This window comes from Canis lupus, chromosome 38 (genome assembly GCF_011100685.1).
Source record: "Canis lupus familiaris isolate Mischka breed German Shepherd chromosome 38, alternate assembly UU_Cfam_GSD_1.0, whole genome shotgun sequence".
NCBI lineage: Eukaryota > Metazoa > Chordata > Mammalia > Carnivora > Canidae > Canis > Canis lupus.
The window spans coordinates 6,458,873-6,478,431 of NC_049259.1; the positions used below are offsets into that span (position 1 = coordinate 6,458,873).

General features: G+C 34.1%; 1 protein-coding gene across 1 annotated transcript in view; it reads right to left on the bottom strand.

The window, feature by feature from the left end:
- The window catches only part of CDC73 (cell division cycle 73), a 112,116-nt gene that overhangs the window by 23,042 nt on the left and 69,515 nt on the right, over positions 1 to 19,559 (bottom strand). Inside the window, exon 11 of the mRNA NM_001081507.1 lies at positions 4,680 to 4,737. Within this exon, the coding sequence (NP_001074976.1) occupies positions 4,680 to 4,737 (58 nt within the window). The remainder of the gene's footprint in view (positions 1 to 4,679; positions 4,738 to 19,559) is intronic.

Below are 19,559 nucleotides of genomic sequence, written 5' to 3' on the forward strand. Positions count from 1 at the left end.
CACAGCGGTTTAGTGCCGTCTGCAGCCCAGGGTGTGATCCTGGAGACTCGGAATCAAGTTCCATGTTAGACTCTCTATATGAAGCTTGCTTTTCCCTCTGCCTGTGTCTCTGCCTCTCTCTCTCTCTCTCTCTCTCTGTCTCTCATGAATAAATAAATAAAATCTTTAAAAAAAAAAAAAGACTAAGAGGAGCAACAAAAAAGATTTGACTGAAACACCATGGTTTGGTGAAGAAGTAGACAATGGACTCAGGAATTTAGGAAAACACTTACTAAAAATGCAAGAGTGAGAGGACCCCATAATAGAAAAAGACAAAATATAAAACCATATTAAAAATAAAGTTTAGAGACTTAGTAAGAAATAGCTACAAAAGAATATATGAACAGGTTCCCTGGTTAAGTAAAGACCAAGGTATAGACACTATGACAAACGCACTAGGTTAAGCTTGATTTAGAGTGGGAGGGGAGAAGAAAGGGCAGAGTAACACCAGTCCACATGGCAAAATGATTAAGAGCAAGAATCTATATATTAGTGATCTCAATTCCTATCCCCATTTTGCCACTTCCTAGGCAAATTACCCTAGGAAGTCGAACTGATAGACTGCTCTCTATCAGTTGTCCTCAAATATAAAACAGTAATAATAGTTTCTACATTTTAAAACTGCTGTGAGAATCTTAAAAACAACAATGCATGTTAAGTCCTTAATCAGGACTAAATATTTAATATTTAGCGAACTCTGTGGCTATAGCTGATCTTAAATGCTACTGCTTCTAGTGCCACTAACACTGCCTTCAGCAAATGCCATGACTGAAAATTTACAAGCTGAGAATAATTATTATTGATTGCTATGTTTGATTTCTAATATAACAACAGTCTTCGCTTAAATATTCAGAGCCTTCACTTAAATATTCAAGGCCCTCTTATTATTATAAATAAAACAGAAACAGTCCCTGTCCTCAAAGACCCTTCAGTCAAAGTAGGGGAGCCAGACCATAAATAAGTAAGCACACAAAAACATATAAACATATGTGAACATGCAATATTAAGGAACAAAAGGTGTGTACACTGACAGAAAAGTGTGCTTTGGCTTTAGAGAACCCCTCGAAAAAAGTAGCATTTAAACTGAGAGTTCAAGGATGACAAGGAGCCAACTTGCAAAGAATAAGTGGACGAATAGCCCAGATTAGAGGGAGGAATGTGAGCAAATGCCAAAGACAGGAAGAAACTGCTGTGCTTAGGGAACTGCAAATGTATAGACTATAGGGACAAAAGAAAGAGTGGCAGGAGAAGAGGTTTAAAATATATGCAGAAATCAATATATATAAAAAGCTTTCTAGGTGATGTTAGGTTTGTATTTAAGTGCCACTGAAAACCCTGTAACTTTTAAGCCAGAAAATGACATAACTTGATTTTCATGTCACATCTTCTGTAAAGGAAAAACAATAGATTTAGATAAGTAAAAAAAAAAAAAAAAAAAAAAAAAAGATTTAGATAAGTGATCAAAAGGGGACAAGCATGAAAGCAGAAAGCTCAGAACTATTAACAGTCCACAGTGGTACTACTCAAATGAGGTGTAAAGATAAGAGTATTTTTTTTAAGAGTATTTTTTAAATTTTAAAAATTTCCAATCCAAGGTCAAGTGAGTAAAATTCAGTAACAATGAATTACTAGAAAATGATCACACACTTGGATGTCGTGACAGTATTGTACTCTCAATTTCCATATGTAGCTTATTGGAAGCCAGAAATAGGTCATGGACTAACACTTCAAGCAGCACTGGTCTAGAGAATGATAATGGTTTGGATTTAAGTTGTGGTAGTAGAGATGAAAAGACAAATCTGAACACAGAAAAGGTAAATTTGACAGAACTCACTGACGTAAATGCAAAAAGTGAATAATGAAGAATAACTGCTGAATTTTTTGCTTAAGAAGCAGAGTTGACAGTGGTGCTATTTATTCATGAAGAAGACACCTGGGAGAAAACATCAGGGAACAGAGGTTATACATCAGTTTTAAGATGCCTATGGCATATCCAAATGTTAAATAGTTTATATAAGATACCAGATGTAAGAAAAGCTGTCTGATTTGGACATACAAATCTGAAAATCATCAGCACACAGATATAAACCTATGGAATAAGATACTAGAACCAGAACTATCTGTTTGAAAATACACAAGGGGCTAATTCTCTCAATCTCATATTTAAGCAGATAAATTAGAGCTATAGGCTCATTTATACTCATTTCAGGGAATCTGTGAAATAAAAATAAAAAATTAAAGCTGGAGAAGTGAAGTATGCATTGTATATGCAAGAAAAAGAGGCAGGAAGCAGGGTTCCGTACAAGAGACTTACACTCTAAAAAGAAAGTGACAGTAAGGTATAAGCCTACAGTTTATCAAAGGCTTATCCTTCCTAATCCACTGAAAAACATGTGCTTTTTGTTAGTTACATTCTCTAAATAAGTGTTAAGAAGTTGGGAGTAACTGCAGACACTTTCAAATATCCAAATTTACCTGGGGACTTGCCTGGCACAATTGATGATAAATAAACATGTGGTGAAAGAATAACAAAAAGGAAAAAACAATCAATAATGGAACTCTATATCTGAGTTGTCCCACAGAAGAGGAAAACAAAATGGTGGTTCAAAACCCCATTTCCAAATGATTTAAATTGTATGTACAAATAACAGTTATAAATGTATAATCTGTCATCTATATTACACTGCCAGATAGATTTTGAGCAATCATACATATATTTTTCAATTTTGAAAAGATAACATAAGTGAGTATGTCATACACTATCCAATATTCATTCAAAATTGGGCAGCATTCCATAAACAAATAAACATTTCTACAGCAAAAGAAAATTTCACTAATCAGACAAAGATGACAAACTGCCTAACACATCCACTCAAATCAGGTTTTATTGATAAATAAATGCTAAAAAATTGTGGAAAAAGAAGAGATCTCACATGAGATATTAGTCCACATTAATCTCAATCAGTTTAATCACCAGTACCCCTCTCAAGAACAACTGAAGAAGAATGACAGAATATTAAGAGTTGAAAAGATGGGAGTGCTCCTTAGTTTACATATGATCTTTGCCAAGGTCACAAAACTGGCTGTTAAAATTCAGCTCCCTTAACTTCTTTTATCACATGATACATTTGAACAACCTCGTTTATTCAGATATTAGTGCTTCTCCCTACCCCTTACCTTTGTCGGCCAAATGACCGAAAACTGGGTTAGATATGTCAGATGGTGATTTCTCCCCTTTTATACCATTTCTGAATTTCTAATGTCATCATCTTTAGACTTGACCAACAATAGCCTCCCATCTCTTCCTTCCAAAGAAAAACAATTCTGTATCGATCATTCAACTGCTTCTATAGTATCCCTCTACTACACGGGTTGTATTTTTAGGGCCCAATTCTTACTGTCTTTACTTTTTCTTACTTTCTGAAAGAACTCCTTCTTAGCTTTTCCTAGTTTTTGGCACTGAGTACATATATAGAAAGCATTCAACTCATATTTATTGAATTTAATTGCTCTTCCTTATACTGTTATAATGGCTTTTGGTAAGATCCTCTCTACTTAAAAATAGTCCCACAGTCCTGTCATCTGAAACAAATGTATCCAATGTGCTTCAAATTTAATACATGGCTAATGAAGCACTCCTCCACTGATCCCCAGAAACAGGAATCACAGAAATTCCAAACAAATCCACTGTCATTCAAAAAAAAAAAAAAAAAAAGTAAATACTAGTCATGTCAAAATTCAGATGTATGAATCCAGGACACAGTGAGATAAAAAGCATTCCAATGTAAGCCACATATAACCTTAATATTGTACTTGTAAAGTGCTTCCAGAAATATTTAGTATCTATAATCTACATAATTTTAGAGTTAGCCTATAAACATACTATGAATAAAAATACCTTTAGATCTATACTACTGATACTGCCAAATTTAAGAGGAAGACCACTCAATTTATTATTCTTGCCTCTGCCTTTCCAAGACTTTTCCATTTTCTTGACAGTTATTTTCAATAGCACTAATGAGGTAAAAAAGACATGTGGTATAGCTAACACTGTAATTACACTAAATGTAAAAATAAAACACCAAAATCAAACCCAGGACACCTAAAATGAGTATAATATTGTTGGTATATCTACATGCATTTATAAAGATCTTTTTAGGAAATAGGAAGAGGGAAGAAAAATATTTCCAAAATAACTTCAATAACGTCTTTGCTTACCATACCTTTTACAAAACTGATTGCAGAAATCTTACATGCTCAAGAACACAGACCTCTGAAATTCTAGGCATCAAAATGCTTATCAGTCTACTAAAATTATGGTGGTGTGCTTCCAATGGGGGGCGGAGGGGAGGAGGAGATTACATCCATATAAACTCTCGAATAAGGAATTGGTGAGGGAATATGTACATATAAATAGTTTTCTAAAAACATTTTTCTAAGATCTTAAAATCATTTTCTAAAAAATCTTTAACTCTTCAACTCTATTTTTTCAAGCAAATGTTCTTATATTACTTTAGAAGTACTTTAAGTAATATTTCAACTCCTTTAAATCATTGTATGTATCAAAAAAATTTCACTGTGACCATTAAAAAACAAGACACCTCCCACCCTACCCCCACCACCAAGTTTAGTATTTTTACCTGGTCTTGGTACTGGCTGTGCTGCAGGAGTCTGAGTCTTACGAGCCGATGCACCCTCCTTTAAAAGAATAAATATTGACACATGATGTAAGAGTTCCTTTACATAATAAACACTTATATTTAATTACTGCGACGAAATTCCGTATCTCCATATTTCTCAATCAGTCCTTCCCCTGAACATATTATGATCCTAAGCATTAAAAACAAACAAACAAAAAACCCCTCTCTTATCTTTTATTCTATTGATCATGAAGTAATAACAGGAGTCTTTAGTAGAAAATAAATTTAAACTGTTACCATACAGTAGTTATAGTAAGCATGTAATATTTTTCAAATATTCAATGATTTGCTTAATTGTTGACAACTGTTGACAATATTCAAATATTCAATGATTTGCTTAATTGTTGACAATATTTGCAGCAATGTTATTACTCATTTTAAAATCAAGTCAATCTTTATTCCATTAAACAATCTCAAAATGAATAAATGATACATAATCTCACATTAGAAAGATGTAAATGATGTTACTTCTGGAGTGCATTTAAAAACCCCAAGAACATTTCAAATTAAATTCCTTTAAAATATTCAGGGAAATTAATCACATTTATAAAGATGAGATTTGTTACATTTAAGAGTGGTTGAAAATTTTAACTAAATAACTAATCTCAACTAATTACTAAGTATGTAATATACAGAAAAACTATGCTAAGTATTGAAATGTATCAATTATACACTCAGGACTAGATGCCTCTGAAATGCTTAAGATACTTAAAAGTTGTCTTTAGTATAACAGTTTCAATCATGTTCACACTTAATAGGAAGCTACAAATGTACTTTTCAAAACAACTAGTAATTCATGGAGATCTTACTCTAGTTGTACTCAAACTGAAATGAAATTTGGTAACTACCAGGGAAGTTCCATAAATCCATAATAATAAAAATCAGTATTAGAACCACAGAAACAGGGATCCCTGGGTGGCGCAGCGGTTTGGCGCCTGCTTTTAGGCCCAGGGCGCGATCCTGGAGACCCGCGATCGAATCCCACGTCGGGCTCCCGGTGCATGGAGCCTGCTTCTCCCTCTGCCTATGTCTCTGCCTCTCTCTCTCTCTCTCTCTCTCTCTCTATCATAAATAAATAAATTAAAAAAAAAAAAGAACCACAGAAACATTTCTAAAGAAATAACTGTTAAATAACTTTAATTTTAACCATTCAAAGCTTGAGATTTTGCATAGTAAAATAATTTGAGATGGTAGGCTATACCATGGTTGTTTTTAAATAACTACACCAATTAAAAAGATATCAGCTTTCCATCTCATGTTCCTGCATAAAGAGGAATCAACTCAATATTATATAATAAACATGAAAATAAAATAAACATTATCTTTATTACTTAGAAATCCTTATATGTAAATACTAAGTCATGGAGTGTGGCTTAAGTATACACAGAAACAGAAAAAATAAAAGAAATGAGACAGGAAGAACAGTGAGTACACACATATGCACACATCTTTCTGTCTACATTGGACTAGAAGGCTGGTTGGATCCAAATCAAAGCCTTCTTTTGAAAAGAGTAGACGAAGTTCAAAATCACAAGAACACAACAGCACTCTGTGCATATTGAGAACTATCCGAACCAAACTGATTCAGCTTACTGTTAAAATAAACCTATACTAAATGAACAGACGACAGCTCTTATAACACAGGTCAGCAAAAGGTACAAGCACACAGAAGTAATATGAAAAAAGTCTTTTCCATAACAAATCACAACTCAAGTGTTTTTATCTACTTTTGAGTAAACTCAATACTGGGACCTCTTTAAATATCAAAAAATGGGTATTTTCTGTTTGCAAAGTAAGCTGTCATTGCTTGATGAACCTTCTACTCCAAATTATTTCTTTTTGGGAATAAGCCTTGGCCCTTGGTTACTGGAGGAGGCATGTGTCCTAGCCTAGGTCAGTTAAGAGTTCTCCCCTCTCCAATAGTATATATTGGAACTAGTAAGTTACACCTCTAGCTACAAGGCTGCAAAGGTGGCAAACCAAACATTACAGATGATCATATATCTCTTGACTCACGGGGAAAGCCCATCTGCAGGACAGAATACTAGTATGCACAAAAAAGAGGTGAAATACAACATCCCTTATAACACCTATCTAGTTATAATACCCTGAAAGACTATTCTCCCTCCAATTTATTCTTGATTATATGAACCTTTAAAAGCCCTCATCTCACCAACCTATATACTCCCATACACATTTTCATCTCACTTAGTTGAGCAGAGTTACTGTTAGTTGTAACCGAGTTTTATTTAATTTTGTCTTCTCAGATGTACTGAAAATTCTGGGTTGCCAAAGTCATTGTAGTATAACTTTGCTTAATTTTGGAATTAGTAAACACAAATAAGTTTAATTGCAAGCACATATTCACACATTCTCTCTCTCTCTCACACACACACACACACACACACACAGCTATACAGATACTAAATTGGAGACTGTGGGTTGCTTGAAAGAAAACTGGGAAGATCTTTGCTAATCATGTCATTAGTTTACAGCCGTAGCCATTTGAGGACTACCTAGCCAACCCTAAGAGCTAAAAGTTCATTCGACTCCGATCCATACTATTTTGAAATAAAATTATAAAAAGTCATTGCATAAAGAACCTCGGACACTATATAATCCAACCACACCACTTTTTAAAGATGAAGAAACAGAGGTGAAGTTTTTCAAAGGCTACAAAGTGGCATATGTTAAAAATCAGGAATAATAATTTGGCAGTAATATGGGGAAGAGACTGACAGTCCTACATTTTTAAAGATACCTGGATTGAGGGAAAAATAATACCCATCTGGGAAAATAAAGTATCAGCAAAAAACAACCACCACCACCAAAAAAAAAAAAAAAAAAACAACTAAAGGAGCTGACAAGTTGTGCTAACTGGAGAGGAAAACCTGCTTTCTCTTGAAAAGTCAGAACAATTATAATTTCCACTGAGACTTGAGGCACTCTGAAAAAGAATAACAGATAAGAATGGGAGAAGTGATAGAATCCTTTTGTAAAACATAACAAGGCAAAACAAAGTATGCTGTTTATAATCCTTACTTGCCTTATTTTAGCAAATGAGAAAATCTAAAAATCTTCCAGTACTAGGAAAGACAATATTGGTATTTGCTGCTTTAAACAAGCAGAAAATAATACCCTGATATGTAATACCATAAGGAAAAATATCTGTGACAAGTATCAGTATGAAAAGGAATGCATTATATGTACTTAATTTGGAAAAAATGCTATTTATATGAAACTTCACAAAATACTGAAAATTCTAAATGAATAAAACACACAGAATATATATGCAGACTCTACATGTTTATAATCTACCTTTTTGACTACTATATTTATGACATCAAAAGTAACATGTTTTAAAAATGAAATACTCATTATACCCTTGTATGTTTTTGTCTTTCTAAAGTAACACACATCCCTGAAATTTGGATTTGATATTTAGAACTCCCAAATATTAGAATGCTCTTTTAAAAAAACATCTGAATTTTAAGTACAGAGTGAATCTTAAAAAAAAAAAAAAAAAGTATTTTGGAAAAACGATGTAGAAAAAGACAATTGCAACTCTGTAGACAAATGACAATGAGGCTGAAAACAAGAGATTTCAAGAGCAAAACACAAGTTATAAGCATATTTTTTTTTACATTTGCCATAACCAGAATAATTATGCATACAGTATCTGCCAACACAGAAAACAGCTAACATGTTTCTAAAATATACTGGAGAATCTCTATAAACTATATAGATTTGAAACCTCTATCAAATCCCCCATTTTGCTATAGAATTCTCTATTTACTTGTCTGTTTTTCTCAGACTGTAAGCTAACTTAGGACAGGTACTGTCTATTACGCCTCCAATGCCTATTACTACCATGGTGTGCCTGATGCATGGTAGGTCCTTAAAAAATACACGTTAATGAAAACAAATCCATTTGCCTTAATATTACTAATTCACTACTGTTAAGCTGTTTTAATCTGTCAAATAAAAATGGTGAAAATATATATGATTACTGAGAGAATTAAACAACATTTATTTATTCTACACACATTCACCAAAGCACTGCATGCTAAATAAACTGGCAAAAGCAAGGTGGTCCCTGCCTTCACCAAGTTTTGCAATTTAATGATCAGAGAATGCAGGTTTTAAAATTATAATTACATATGTATTCTTATTTGTAACGTGCATATGTGTATTTTCTAAAATGTGTATGTGTATGTTCATTTCAGTGTCCAAAATAAAGAAGACTTAATAATTATTAAACCAACTTCTTTCCATAAGGGAACATTCTCTTAGGAAAAGAACTGGCAAATCAAATTCAGCAGTATACTAAAAAGATTACACACCATGACCCAGTGGCATTTATTACTGGAATGCAAAGATGGTTCGACATATGAAAATCAATAGATATGGATATATATTAACAGATTGAAGGGAAAATACATGATATGTCAACTGATACAGAAAAAGTACCTGACAATTTAACATCCTTTCATGATTTAAAAACAGTATCACATACACCTTATCAAACTAGGAATGAAAGGAAACTTCTTCAATATGATAAAAATTAAATATGAAAAACTCACAACAGCTAACATCCTCATTGGTGAAAGACTGAAAGCCTTTCCCTTAAGATCTGGAACAATATGTCCAGTTTCACCACCTTGATTCAACATATCATCTGAAATTCTAGCCAGGACAATTAGGAGAATGAAAGAAAGAAAAGAAAGAACAAAAGAATGGAAAGGAAGGGAAAGGAAGGGAGAAGAAGGGAGAGGAAAGGGAAAAGAAAGGGAAAGGAAAAGGGAAAGAAAAGGAAAGGGAAAGGAAAGGGGATAAAAAAGCACACCTAAGTGTCCAACTCTTGGTTTTAGCTCAGGTCGTGATCTCAGTCTTGAGATCCAGTGCCACCTATGTATGGTTCCTCACTTAACACTGAGTCTGCTTGTCCCTCTCTCTGCTCACGAATACAGCTCTCTCTCTCCCTCTCTCATAAATAAGCTTTAAAACAAAAACGAAAACAAAAAAACTCCTACAAGTGAAAACCAAAAAACAACCCAATCCAAAAATGGGCAAAAAACATTGAATAAACATTTCTCCCAAGAAACTGACCATTCTCCAGATAGTTAATAAGCACATGAAAATACACTCAACCATCACTAATCATTTGGGAAATGCACATCAAACCACAATGAAATATCACTTCATACCCATTAGGATAGCTATTAGCAAACACACAACTGAAATTAACAAGTACTGACAACGATGTTGAAAAATTAGAATCCCTGTTGATGGCTGGTGGGAATGTAAAATGTGTAGCTGCTATGAAAAACAGTATGGTGGTATCTCAAAAAATGAAATATAGAATTACCATATAATCCAGCAATTCCAACTCTTGGTATATAACCAACAGAACAGAAAGTAGGGACTTGACCAGGTATGTATGTATGTATGTATTTTTAAAGATTTTATTTATTTACTCATGAGAGACACACAGAGAAGCAGAGACACAGGCAGAGGGAGGAGAAGCAAGCTCCATGTAGGAACCCGATGCAGGACTCGGTCTGGGAACTCTGGGATCACGTCCTGAGTCAAACACTGACGCAGACACTCAACCACTGAGCCACCCAGGCGTCCCACTGACCATGTATTTAAATGTATGTTGATGTGCATATTATTATTCACAATAGCCAAAAGATGAAAACAACCCAAATGTCCACTGACAAACAGATGGATAAACAAATTACAGTTTATGCATCCAATGGAGTATCATTCAACTTAAAAAAAAAAAAAAAAGAATAATTGCACTTCTATGAAGTACCTGGAAGAGCCAAATTCATAGAAATAGAACAGTGGTTACCAGAGGCTGGGGAGAAGGCAACAGGAAATTGTTTAATGTGTACAGAGTTTTAATTTGGAATGAAGCTACAGAGTGGTGATGGCTGTATAACATTATAGATATACTTAATGGCACTGAATTATACACTTAAAATGGTAAATCATAAATATAAATAAAAAATTTTTAAAAAGCACAAGGTATGCTAAAAGAATAAACACAGTCTAATTACAAATGATGGCAGACTTTTCAAGAGAAAACTCTATTTCTCCCTTTTTAGCTCTGGACTATACCCACAAGGGATAAACTCATGAACAAGCTGACTCAATCATATCTCCTCCATCTCTCTCCTTTGGAGGTGGAAATCAACAGTGAGAGATACGCTCAGCAATATGAGCTACAGTTATCTGTACCAGGCTGGTTTTAAGGAGGACTATGTATACAAAAGACCAGAGAGCTGGTGTACGTACAGCTGGTACCAAAAAAAGTGACAAGTATTCATATGGCACCAGACAGAAACGGAAAAGCTTCCTTGATTCCTGACAGTTTTTCAATGTCTATGTTCTTTTAAAGGCCAATTTATATTTCCCAGTCTTGAGTTCTGCAGAATATTCCTATACCGTTATAATATATTTCCTTTTCTTCCTTAAGCTGAGCAAGTTTCTGCTACTTGATATCTAAGGAGCATAGACTAAAGTAAGTATTTTAATCTCAAGATAAAACAAAAATTCTATTCCTACCCAAATCTACTCAGAGAATTAAAACTCTGACCTGAGAATAAATATTCACTTTCTTCATAGTCACAGACCAAACTAGAATACAAGTGCTTATGAATAACATAAGAAGATATTCACTGATTAAAAATCTAAATACCAGTTTTCCATTTATCATTCTCTAGAATGCTTTTCAGAAGGTAACTGTGAAGGTTTAATTTTGTGTCAAGTGAGCAATGGGGTACCCAGATAATTTGGTTAAAACATCATTCTGGAGACACCCGGGTGGCTCAGTCGTTGAGCATCTGCCCTTGGCTCAGGGCATGATCCTGGAGTTGTGGGATCCAGTCCCATATCAGGCTCCCTGGGGAGCGTGCTTCTCCTCTACCTATGTCTCTCTTAATAAATAAATAATATCTTTTAAAAAAAATCCTTCTGGATGTGTCTGTGAGAATGTTTCTGGGTAAGATTAACATTTGAATCAACATACTGAGTAAAGCAGATTGCCCTCCCCAATGTGGGTGGACCTCACTGAATCCACTAAAAAAATGAACAGAACAAAAAGGCAAAGTAAAAAAGAATTAGCTCTCTGCCTGGCTGTTGTCAAGTTGAGACATCAGTGTTCTTTTGCCTGTGAACCAAGCCTTAGACTGGAGCTGTAACCTCAACTCTCCTGGGTCTCCAGCTTGTTGACTGCAAATCCTGGGACTTTTTAATTTCCACAATCACATGTGCCAATTCCTCCCCATCCACCCACACATCCATCCATTTATCCATCCATCCATCCATCCATCCATCCATCCATCCATCCATCCGGCTGCTTCTCTGGAGATACCAAGTAATACAAATACAGCAAATGAAATTTGGATCAAAAGAGAGGAAAAGAGAGTGAGAAAGAATACAAAACCTTTAAAGGGGTATTCTTGCATAATGAGAAAATGGGGGAAATTTTTTTCATTTATTTATCTACAGATTTAAAAATTACAGCCACATAAATGTAGATGAAATGTGTAATTACAAAACTGCAATTAGAAACAAACCAAAACATAGAAACTGATCTCCTTTAATACCAAAGTCTATAATGGCCACATACCTTTTCTGGCACAAATGAGCAATTCTTTTATATGTGCCACTGAGGTTTAATAAAAGCACAATCTTTCTCACTTAAAACTGGCAGGATTTTCCTTATAGTGGAGAGGGCCAGGGGTAAGGGATCATTTGTGTACCTTATGGGTCTATGGACTAAAAACAAATACACTCATGTAACCAGAGGCAGTGTAAATCAGTGGGGAAAAAAACAGTTGATTTAGAAATCTTGAACCCCAGGTTCTAGCTTCAGCTCTGACATATTAAAGAGTAGAGCTGTGAGAAAACCACCTCTCAGGTCTTGATTATCTTGACTCCACAATGAGACAATTAGATTTTTAGATGATTAGAAAGATCTAATTCTGTTCTAAAATTCTATTATTCTAATGTAAGTAATACCTTGTCACTTGGAACAATGCCATTGCAGTATAACCTTCAATGTCCAATTAACTGACTGAAGACATAATTCAATATGGGTTTCATCAAAGATGGTATAGCCATATAAAATTGCTCTTCTTGAAATGTGTGGGAAACATCAGAAAGGGAGACAGAACATAAAGACTCCTAACTCTGGGAAACGAACTAGGGGTGGTGGAAGGGGAAGAGGGCGGGGGGGTGGAGGTGAATGGGTGACGGGCACTGAGGGGGGCATTTGAACGGGATGAGCACTGGGTGTTATTCTGTATGTTGGTAAATTGAACACCAATAAAAAATAAATTATAAAAAAAATTGCTCTTCTTCTGTTCCATGTGAATATAAACAATATTCTTCTGCCCATCTCCCTCTATCAAAGGGTACATGTTTGGAATTAGCTAAATTTGATTGTTTTGAGAATCACATAATTATAGCTGCTGGTAATAGTGGCAGAAAGGAAAATAATATCGTAAACTTTAAAAGAAAACATTCAATATTTTGGTATTTAATATAATTCAATAAACTAATTGAGGAAGCTAAAATAAACACAGACCTGTATATATTTAACTATCGACCCTTACCCGTAACATACACACACACACACACACACACACACACACACACAATATCAACCGAAATGCTCTGGAACATTATAAATGCCAGATATTTTTTTTTTGTTTAGATTTTATTTATTTGACAGATACACACACACACACACACACACACAGAGGGAGAGAGAGAATGTAAGAGAGAGAGAGAAAGAGTGCACACGTGTACAAGTAAGAATGGGAGAGGGAGAGGCAGGCTCCTGGCTGAGTAGGGAGCCTGACAATGGACTGGATCCCAGGACCCCAGAATCATGACCTGAGCCTAAGGTAGATGCTTAACCAAATGAGCCACCCAGGTGCCTACCAGAGATATTAATAAATATAAAATCTATGAAAAGTTAACAGAGGAAATACAGAAAAAAATAAAGGTCAACTCTGAGGACATGGAAAAGAAACAGACTCAATATGTTAGTAAACAATCAGGGAGATGAAAAAAATAATGGAGAGTACAACAGAAATCAAAAGAGTGAAACTGAGTGACACCATAATGAACTACAGAAAACAATTTGAAACTGAAGGGAAAAAGCTTAAATAAGTCTGTAACATTTCCTTCCAGTTATTTTGCTATCTATATAATGATCTAGGTATCCAAACCCTATCAATACCTTGAATAAAAGGAACCAAATGGCAAATCTCCTATCTTTCTGTAGCTTGCATATAAAAAATGTTCAATGTATTTGTTGTACATTGTACAATATAAGTAAATCCCTTAGGCATCCTCTAAGTTGTGGAAAGGGAAGAAAATCAAACCTCAAAGTCACAAATTTCTCCTTCCTAATCCTATAACCTTTATCTATCTCTTTTCTGCCTTGCAAAGTTTCTTTATACTAAAGTTTCTATTTCCAATCAGAGCATAAATAATCATTCTGAAGAAAGGTCCCAGGAATTTTAAAATCAAGTATATTTATGCTCCCAACTCTTTTCAAAAAAGCCCTTTGGGGAAAACATTCTATTTATTTTCAACGTTTTCTTTATCTAGTAAAGCTATTAAATAAAAAGCATTTTCTCTGATACTAATAATTTATATTTGAGTAATAATGCTTCTTTGTGAAGTTAATGTCCAATTAACTGACTTAGCAGAATTTTAAGTTTCAACACATTACATCTACTTGAATTAACAAAATGTTTGTTGTGCTCTGTAATGAATTAATAGTGTTTAAATTTTTAAATACTAACAATATTTTGAGGAGTAGGGAGTATGGTACTTAAGAACTTATTCAAAGATACTGACTTAGTGAGCTTCACACTTATCAAACTCAGTATGTCTCCTGTGTGTTAAGAAGTATTTTAAAAAAAAGTATTTTACGTTGACCTCTTTTAATAGTCTCCTATGTATGCAATTTTTTAAATGAAAATTAGTATCCTAATAAATACAAAAATGAAATTTTAAAAGAAATTTATGCTAAGCACAAATATTTTAAGTCTCAGAAATTACACCAGAGGACATAATGAAGTAATCAAATGCTACTACCTAGTCATAAAATCACAGTGAATGTAACAATTACACTTGTTCACAGACTTGTATACTCTACTGGTAAGCCAACTACTACAAACCTGACTGCCACAGGCAACAGGATTTTTCAAAATGGTGAAGTACTGGCCAAGTTCAGAACAAAGCTGAGCACAACCTTCTTCAATATATATACACTGGGGTTATATACCTAGAAAAGTCAGTATATGTTAAAATTTTACAAAATACACTTTGTATTCTAATTATGTTTCATTTAAAATTGTCCCACCGGCTACAAACCTCTTTTCCTGGCCTCACTCACTAAATGCCCTTCAATTATTTTGTCAACCAAACATACCCTCATAAACTTCTAGAACACTTCCTAGAAAACAGCATTTACCCTAATGAGAACCAAAGCTCTCAACAAGAGTACCAAATAATATTGGTACTCACACACACCCTGTGCCAAATAATAAATGAAAGAGTCTAGCTGATTTATGTTACACTGAACAGCTAGCTACAATGTAAGAAACTCACGAAAAAAAAAAGCATTGGGACACTTGGGTGGCTCAGTGGTTGAGCGTCTGCATTCAGTTCAGGGTGTGATCCTGAGGTCCCAGAATCAAGTCCTACATTGGGCTCCCTGCATGCAGCCTGCTTCTCCCTCTGTCTAGGTCTCTGCTTCTCTCTCTGTGTCTCTCATGAATAAATAAATAAAATCCTTTAAAAAAAAGAATATACAAGCATAACACAAACTACTGCTGATTTTAATGCTTATATTTTACCTTAGGATCATTAATAGTTTATATGAACTAAAACTAATAAGGGTGTTAAAAATTAGTTCTGAAAGAGACACTTAAATTTAGCTCTGCTTTCCAGTCAAAAGAAACTCTTAAACAATTTGAGTATCTGCTGCTTAAGTTGGTGAAAACTGAAGAAGAAAAATAAGGCAGGCAAACACTGACACTTGTGGTCATTCTGAGATTGCTAATTTGAAATCAGGCTAATTCTGCTTTGTAAGTTCAAGGAAAAGTGAAACTGGTTCATAAATCATCTATTGACTTCAAAGAAAAACTGTAAATTCTTAATGAACACAGTAATTTTTCTTCAAAAAAAGAAAACTAATATTAAACAGCCAAAAATATGCCATTTGTCCACATCTTTTATACAAATGAAAAAGATTTCATCTGATCTTAAGTCATAAGATTTAAACTCTAAGCAAACATCACTCTATGCAAAATTCTTGACTGATTAAATTAAAACTAAAGCTCGTCTCTAAATAACTATGCCAAATGGCATTTTTCAGAGCACTATGTTGGAAACAATACCTGATTCAAAACATTAAGATTTTTCTCCAGCACTGGAAAAAATAACTAGTTCTTCAGGTGAGCGCTGGCTGGAAAAAAAATTGCTTGCATTTAGGGGCCAATTACTCATACTAAAGCACAAACAGGAATGAAGACCAATGCAGGGAAAACCAGATTCATATCTCCTCTTCTCAAATTATTCAAGGATATTTGCTCATTCTCAGTGAATCACCTGCCATGGCTGAAGTGTTATCCCCCAGACTCTTTTTCTCCTTATTCTTCTCACCAAGGATATTTAGTTGAATTTATATAAGTAGTATAATTCCATAAAATGAATTATCTTTATTATTAGTGAGCAAATCTATACATGATTCATCATGTCATAATGACTCAAAAACTACAAGCCATAAGAATAAAGTAGTAATTACTTCTATACTCAATAGAAACTGAATTAGGAGGCACTACAAATTTTGTCTTTAAATTCTGCCTCCTGAGGACTATTGTAGACATGCCCAGGAAAACCCTAAAGCCAACCTGGACAGTTCTGGCCAAAACACACAGAATACTGTAATACCCTGTTTTTCCCATCAGGGGCGTGTTATAAGATTAAAAAGCAGACCTATGCAACTAAAAATTGTAAGACATTTTTAACTATAAAACTTAACAAAATAGCTGCCAGTTTCCTGAGTTTGATAAAGAAACCTGTCACATTTACTGAGAAAGTTTAACCATAGAATTCAGATGTTAAAAGAAACTAGACTAAAGGAAGAACTTTCTACAAGCTTGCCTGTCATAAGATTTTTACAGTTTCTCTTGGCTAGAAACATGTAGGTTGCTAGAAAAAGTCACTAAAGAAACTTTTATCTTGTGTCTGCTCTGTTTTTCTGTACTTTATGTAAAGTTCTTAGCCAGTTTAACTTAAATTTAAGAAAGCAATGGAAGGTGTACCTAAGAATTTAAAGTAAATTCTGATGAAGTAGATAGGCACTTTTTTAGCTTCTAGGAGTTTCTTTTGCTATATTAACCCTTGCCCCATAGCAAGCATAGTTGAGACAATAGTCACTGGGAATTCAGGGGCTCAAACCAATACCGAGGGAACCATTAACTAGCAGGTTATGTGATGGAGCTCTCTTAATAACCAAGATCTATGATAAAATCCAGTGAGACACTAAAAAAGAGTCAAATCAAAAGAACAGCAAAAATAATAGTTTTACCCTTCCTAGAGAAAAGGTATGGAATGTGTCTAAATTATCTTTGTCTAACACATAATAAACGGTGCCGAACTACAAATATCAGCACACAGTAGTGGATCAATATGCATGTTTGACAAGTGAATATAATGAAAATATAAATATCCATTCATAATTCTATGAATGATTTCTTGGTACACTGTGTCAGTCCTATAAAAAAATTCCCACAATTTCTCCAACAGTGTTACCTAGTAAACTGGTTAAGAACAGAGCATAAAGAATTAGATAATCTTGCTTTAATTCCCAGATAGACTCTTACTATAATTAGCTGGTATCTGGGATAATTATTTACAACTCTAAGCACTGGTTCCTCATCTTTAAAATGGGTATTATGGGGATCCCTGGGTGGCGCAGTGGTTTAGCGCCTGCCTTTGGCCCAGGGCGCGATCCTAGAGACCTGGGATCAAATCCCACGTTGGGCTCCCGGTGCATGGAGCCTGCTTCTCCCTCTGCCTATGTCTCTGCCTCTCTCTCTCTCTCTGTGTGACTACCATAAATAAATAAAAATTAAAAAAATAAAATAAAATGGGTATTATGATAATGAAACTACTAGGAGGAAAAAAAGCCACTTAACTAGCTTAGGTAGGTTTAGCATGCAATCTGATTTTGGGTAAATAACAATCACTGCTGCTAGCTGTGTAGACAAATCCTATGTAAGGAATTACTGATAATTACTGATAAATATGATCTCCGAAAATCCACTTCTACTTTTGTAACATACATTGTTTTAAGTTAGCACTTTAGCACTGATTTCTACCTACCTTTAATATAAAAAAAAAGTAGTGAGCATGAAGTATGAGTAGATATAGGTACTAAATTAAAAACTGGCTTTCAATTTTGTCCTTCACACTGAACTAGGAAAAGCCAAAGTTCTACATCTTAAGTTTCCCATTTATAAAACTCTTAATATTCCTTCTAACATTTCTGGGAAAATTACATTCATTCCTTAAAAAAAGAAAAAAAAATCACAGGATTCCTTAAAGTACAAAAAATATTGTATCAGCTACACTAAAATACATGAGGACAAAAAGTTTTGATGTATTAGGGAAAGTGTAAACCCATATTTGATGTAACATATTTAACTGGAAAAGATAGGATGTATGAATTGTATATCTGACTACAAATATATAGCTCAAGTTCTTTTTTTTTTCCTTTTTTTTTTATAGCTCAAGTTCTAAAACCATAAATTTTTAGGCATTAATATCCCTGAAGTCTCACAGGAAAAACGGATAATTCAGGCAATTAAAAAAAAAAAAAAAAAAAAGACAACGTCCCAGTATTCTGCAGGAAAAAAGCAAGGTGCCCAGGAGACTAACCATACAATGAAATTATTCAGAGTATCTAGTTGCTTACCGAAAAATGTGCTTGGAGGCAAGTTAGTAAACAATCCTGAAATATTAGGACAAGTAAATATGATTAGTAAAACCTTACTATTCACCAAGAAGATTCTGTACAAGTGTGCTATATCCACTATCTCATTTTGTTGACTTCTATCATACATGTAATCTTAAAGAAAAGGAAAATAAAAAATAAAAGCTGACATTAAAAAGTGATTAAAAATAGTTTTGCTGTCTTCAAGAAGACTAGAAAACACATAAAAGCAAAAAATAAGTGGGCTGTATCTCACCATGTGCCATTAAATGATCCACTCCAGCTGATTTATAAACTCCAGAAAATTAGGGGTGGGGGTATATATATATTAAAAAAAAGGTCTGAGTCTTATCTTGATACTAGTAAATTGGAGCAATTTGAGAAAATGAACTTCAAAGGAAGGCATGCACTGAAGGGGTTAAATTGCACCAAATTACATACAAAAGCTTGTATTGCTTAGGTCCTATAAAATCATGTTAGAAACATGAAATCAACATCTAACCCTGAAACATTTAGAAAGCCTGTTCTTAAGCAAAAAAACAAAAAAAAAAACAAAAAAACAAAAAAACAAAACAAAAAAAACAAAAGGAAAAAGGAAAATAAGGATAAAATAAAATTATAACTATTTCATAATCATCCCATTTTTATATTATGCACTTACACTTACATTGAATAGATATAATTTATCACACGAAGCAAAATCTCTTAAGGTTCTCCCTACCTTAGGTTTTTAGTCAAAATGAATGCAAACAATCACGTGGGATTCAGCCAAGCAGTGACGTTAAATT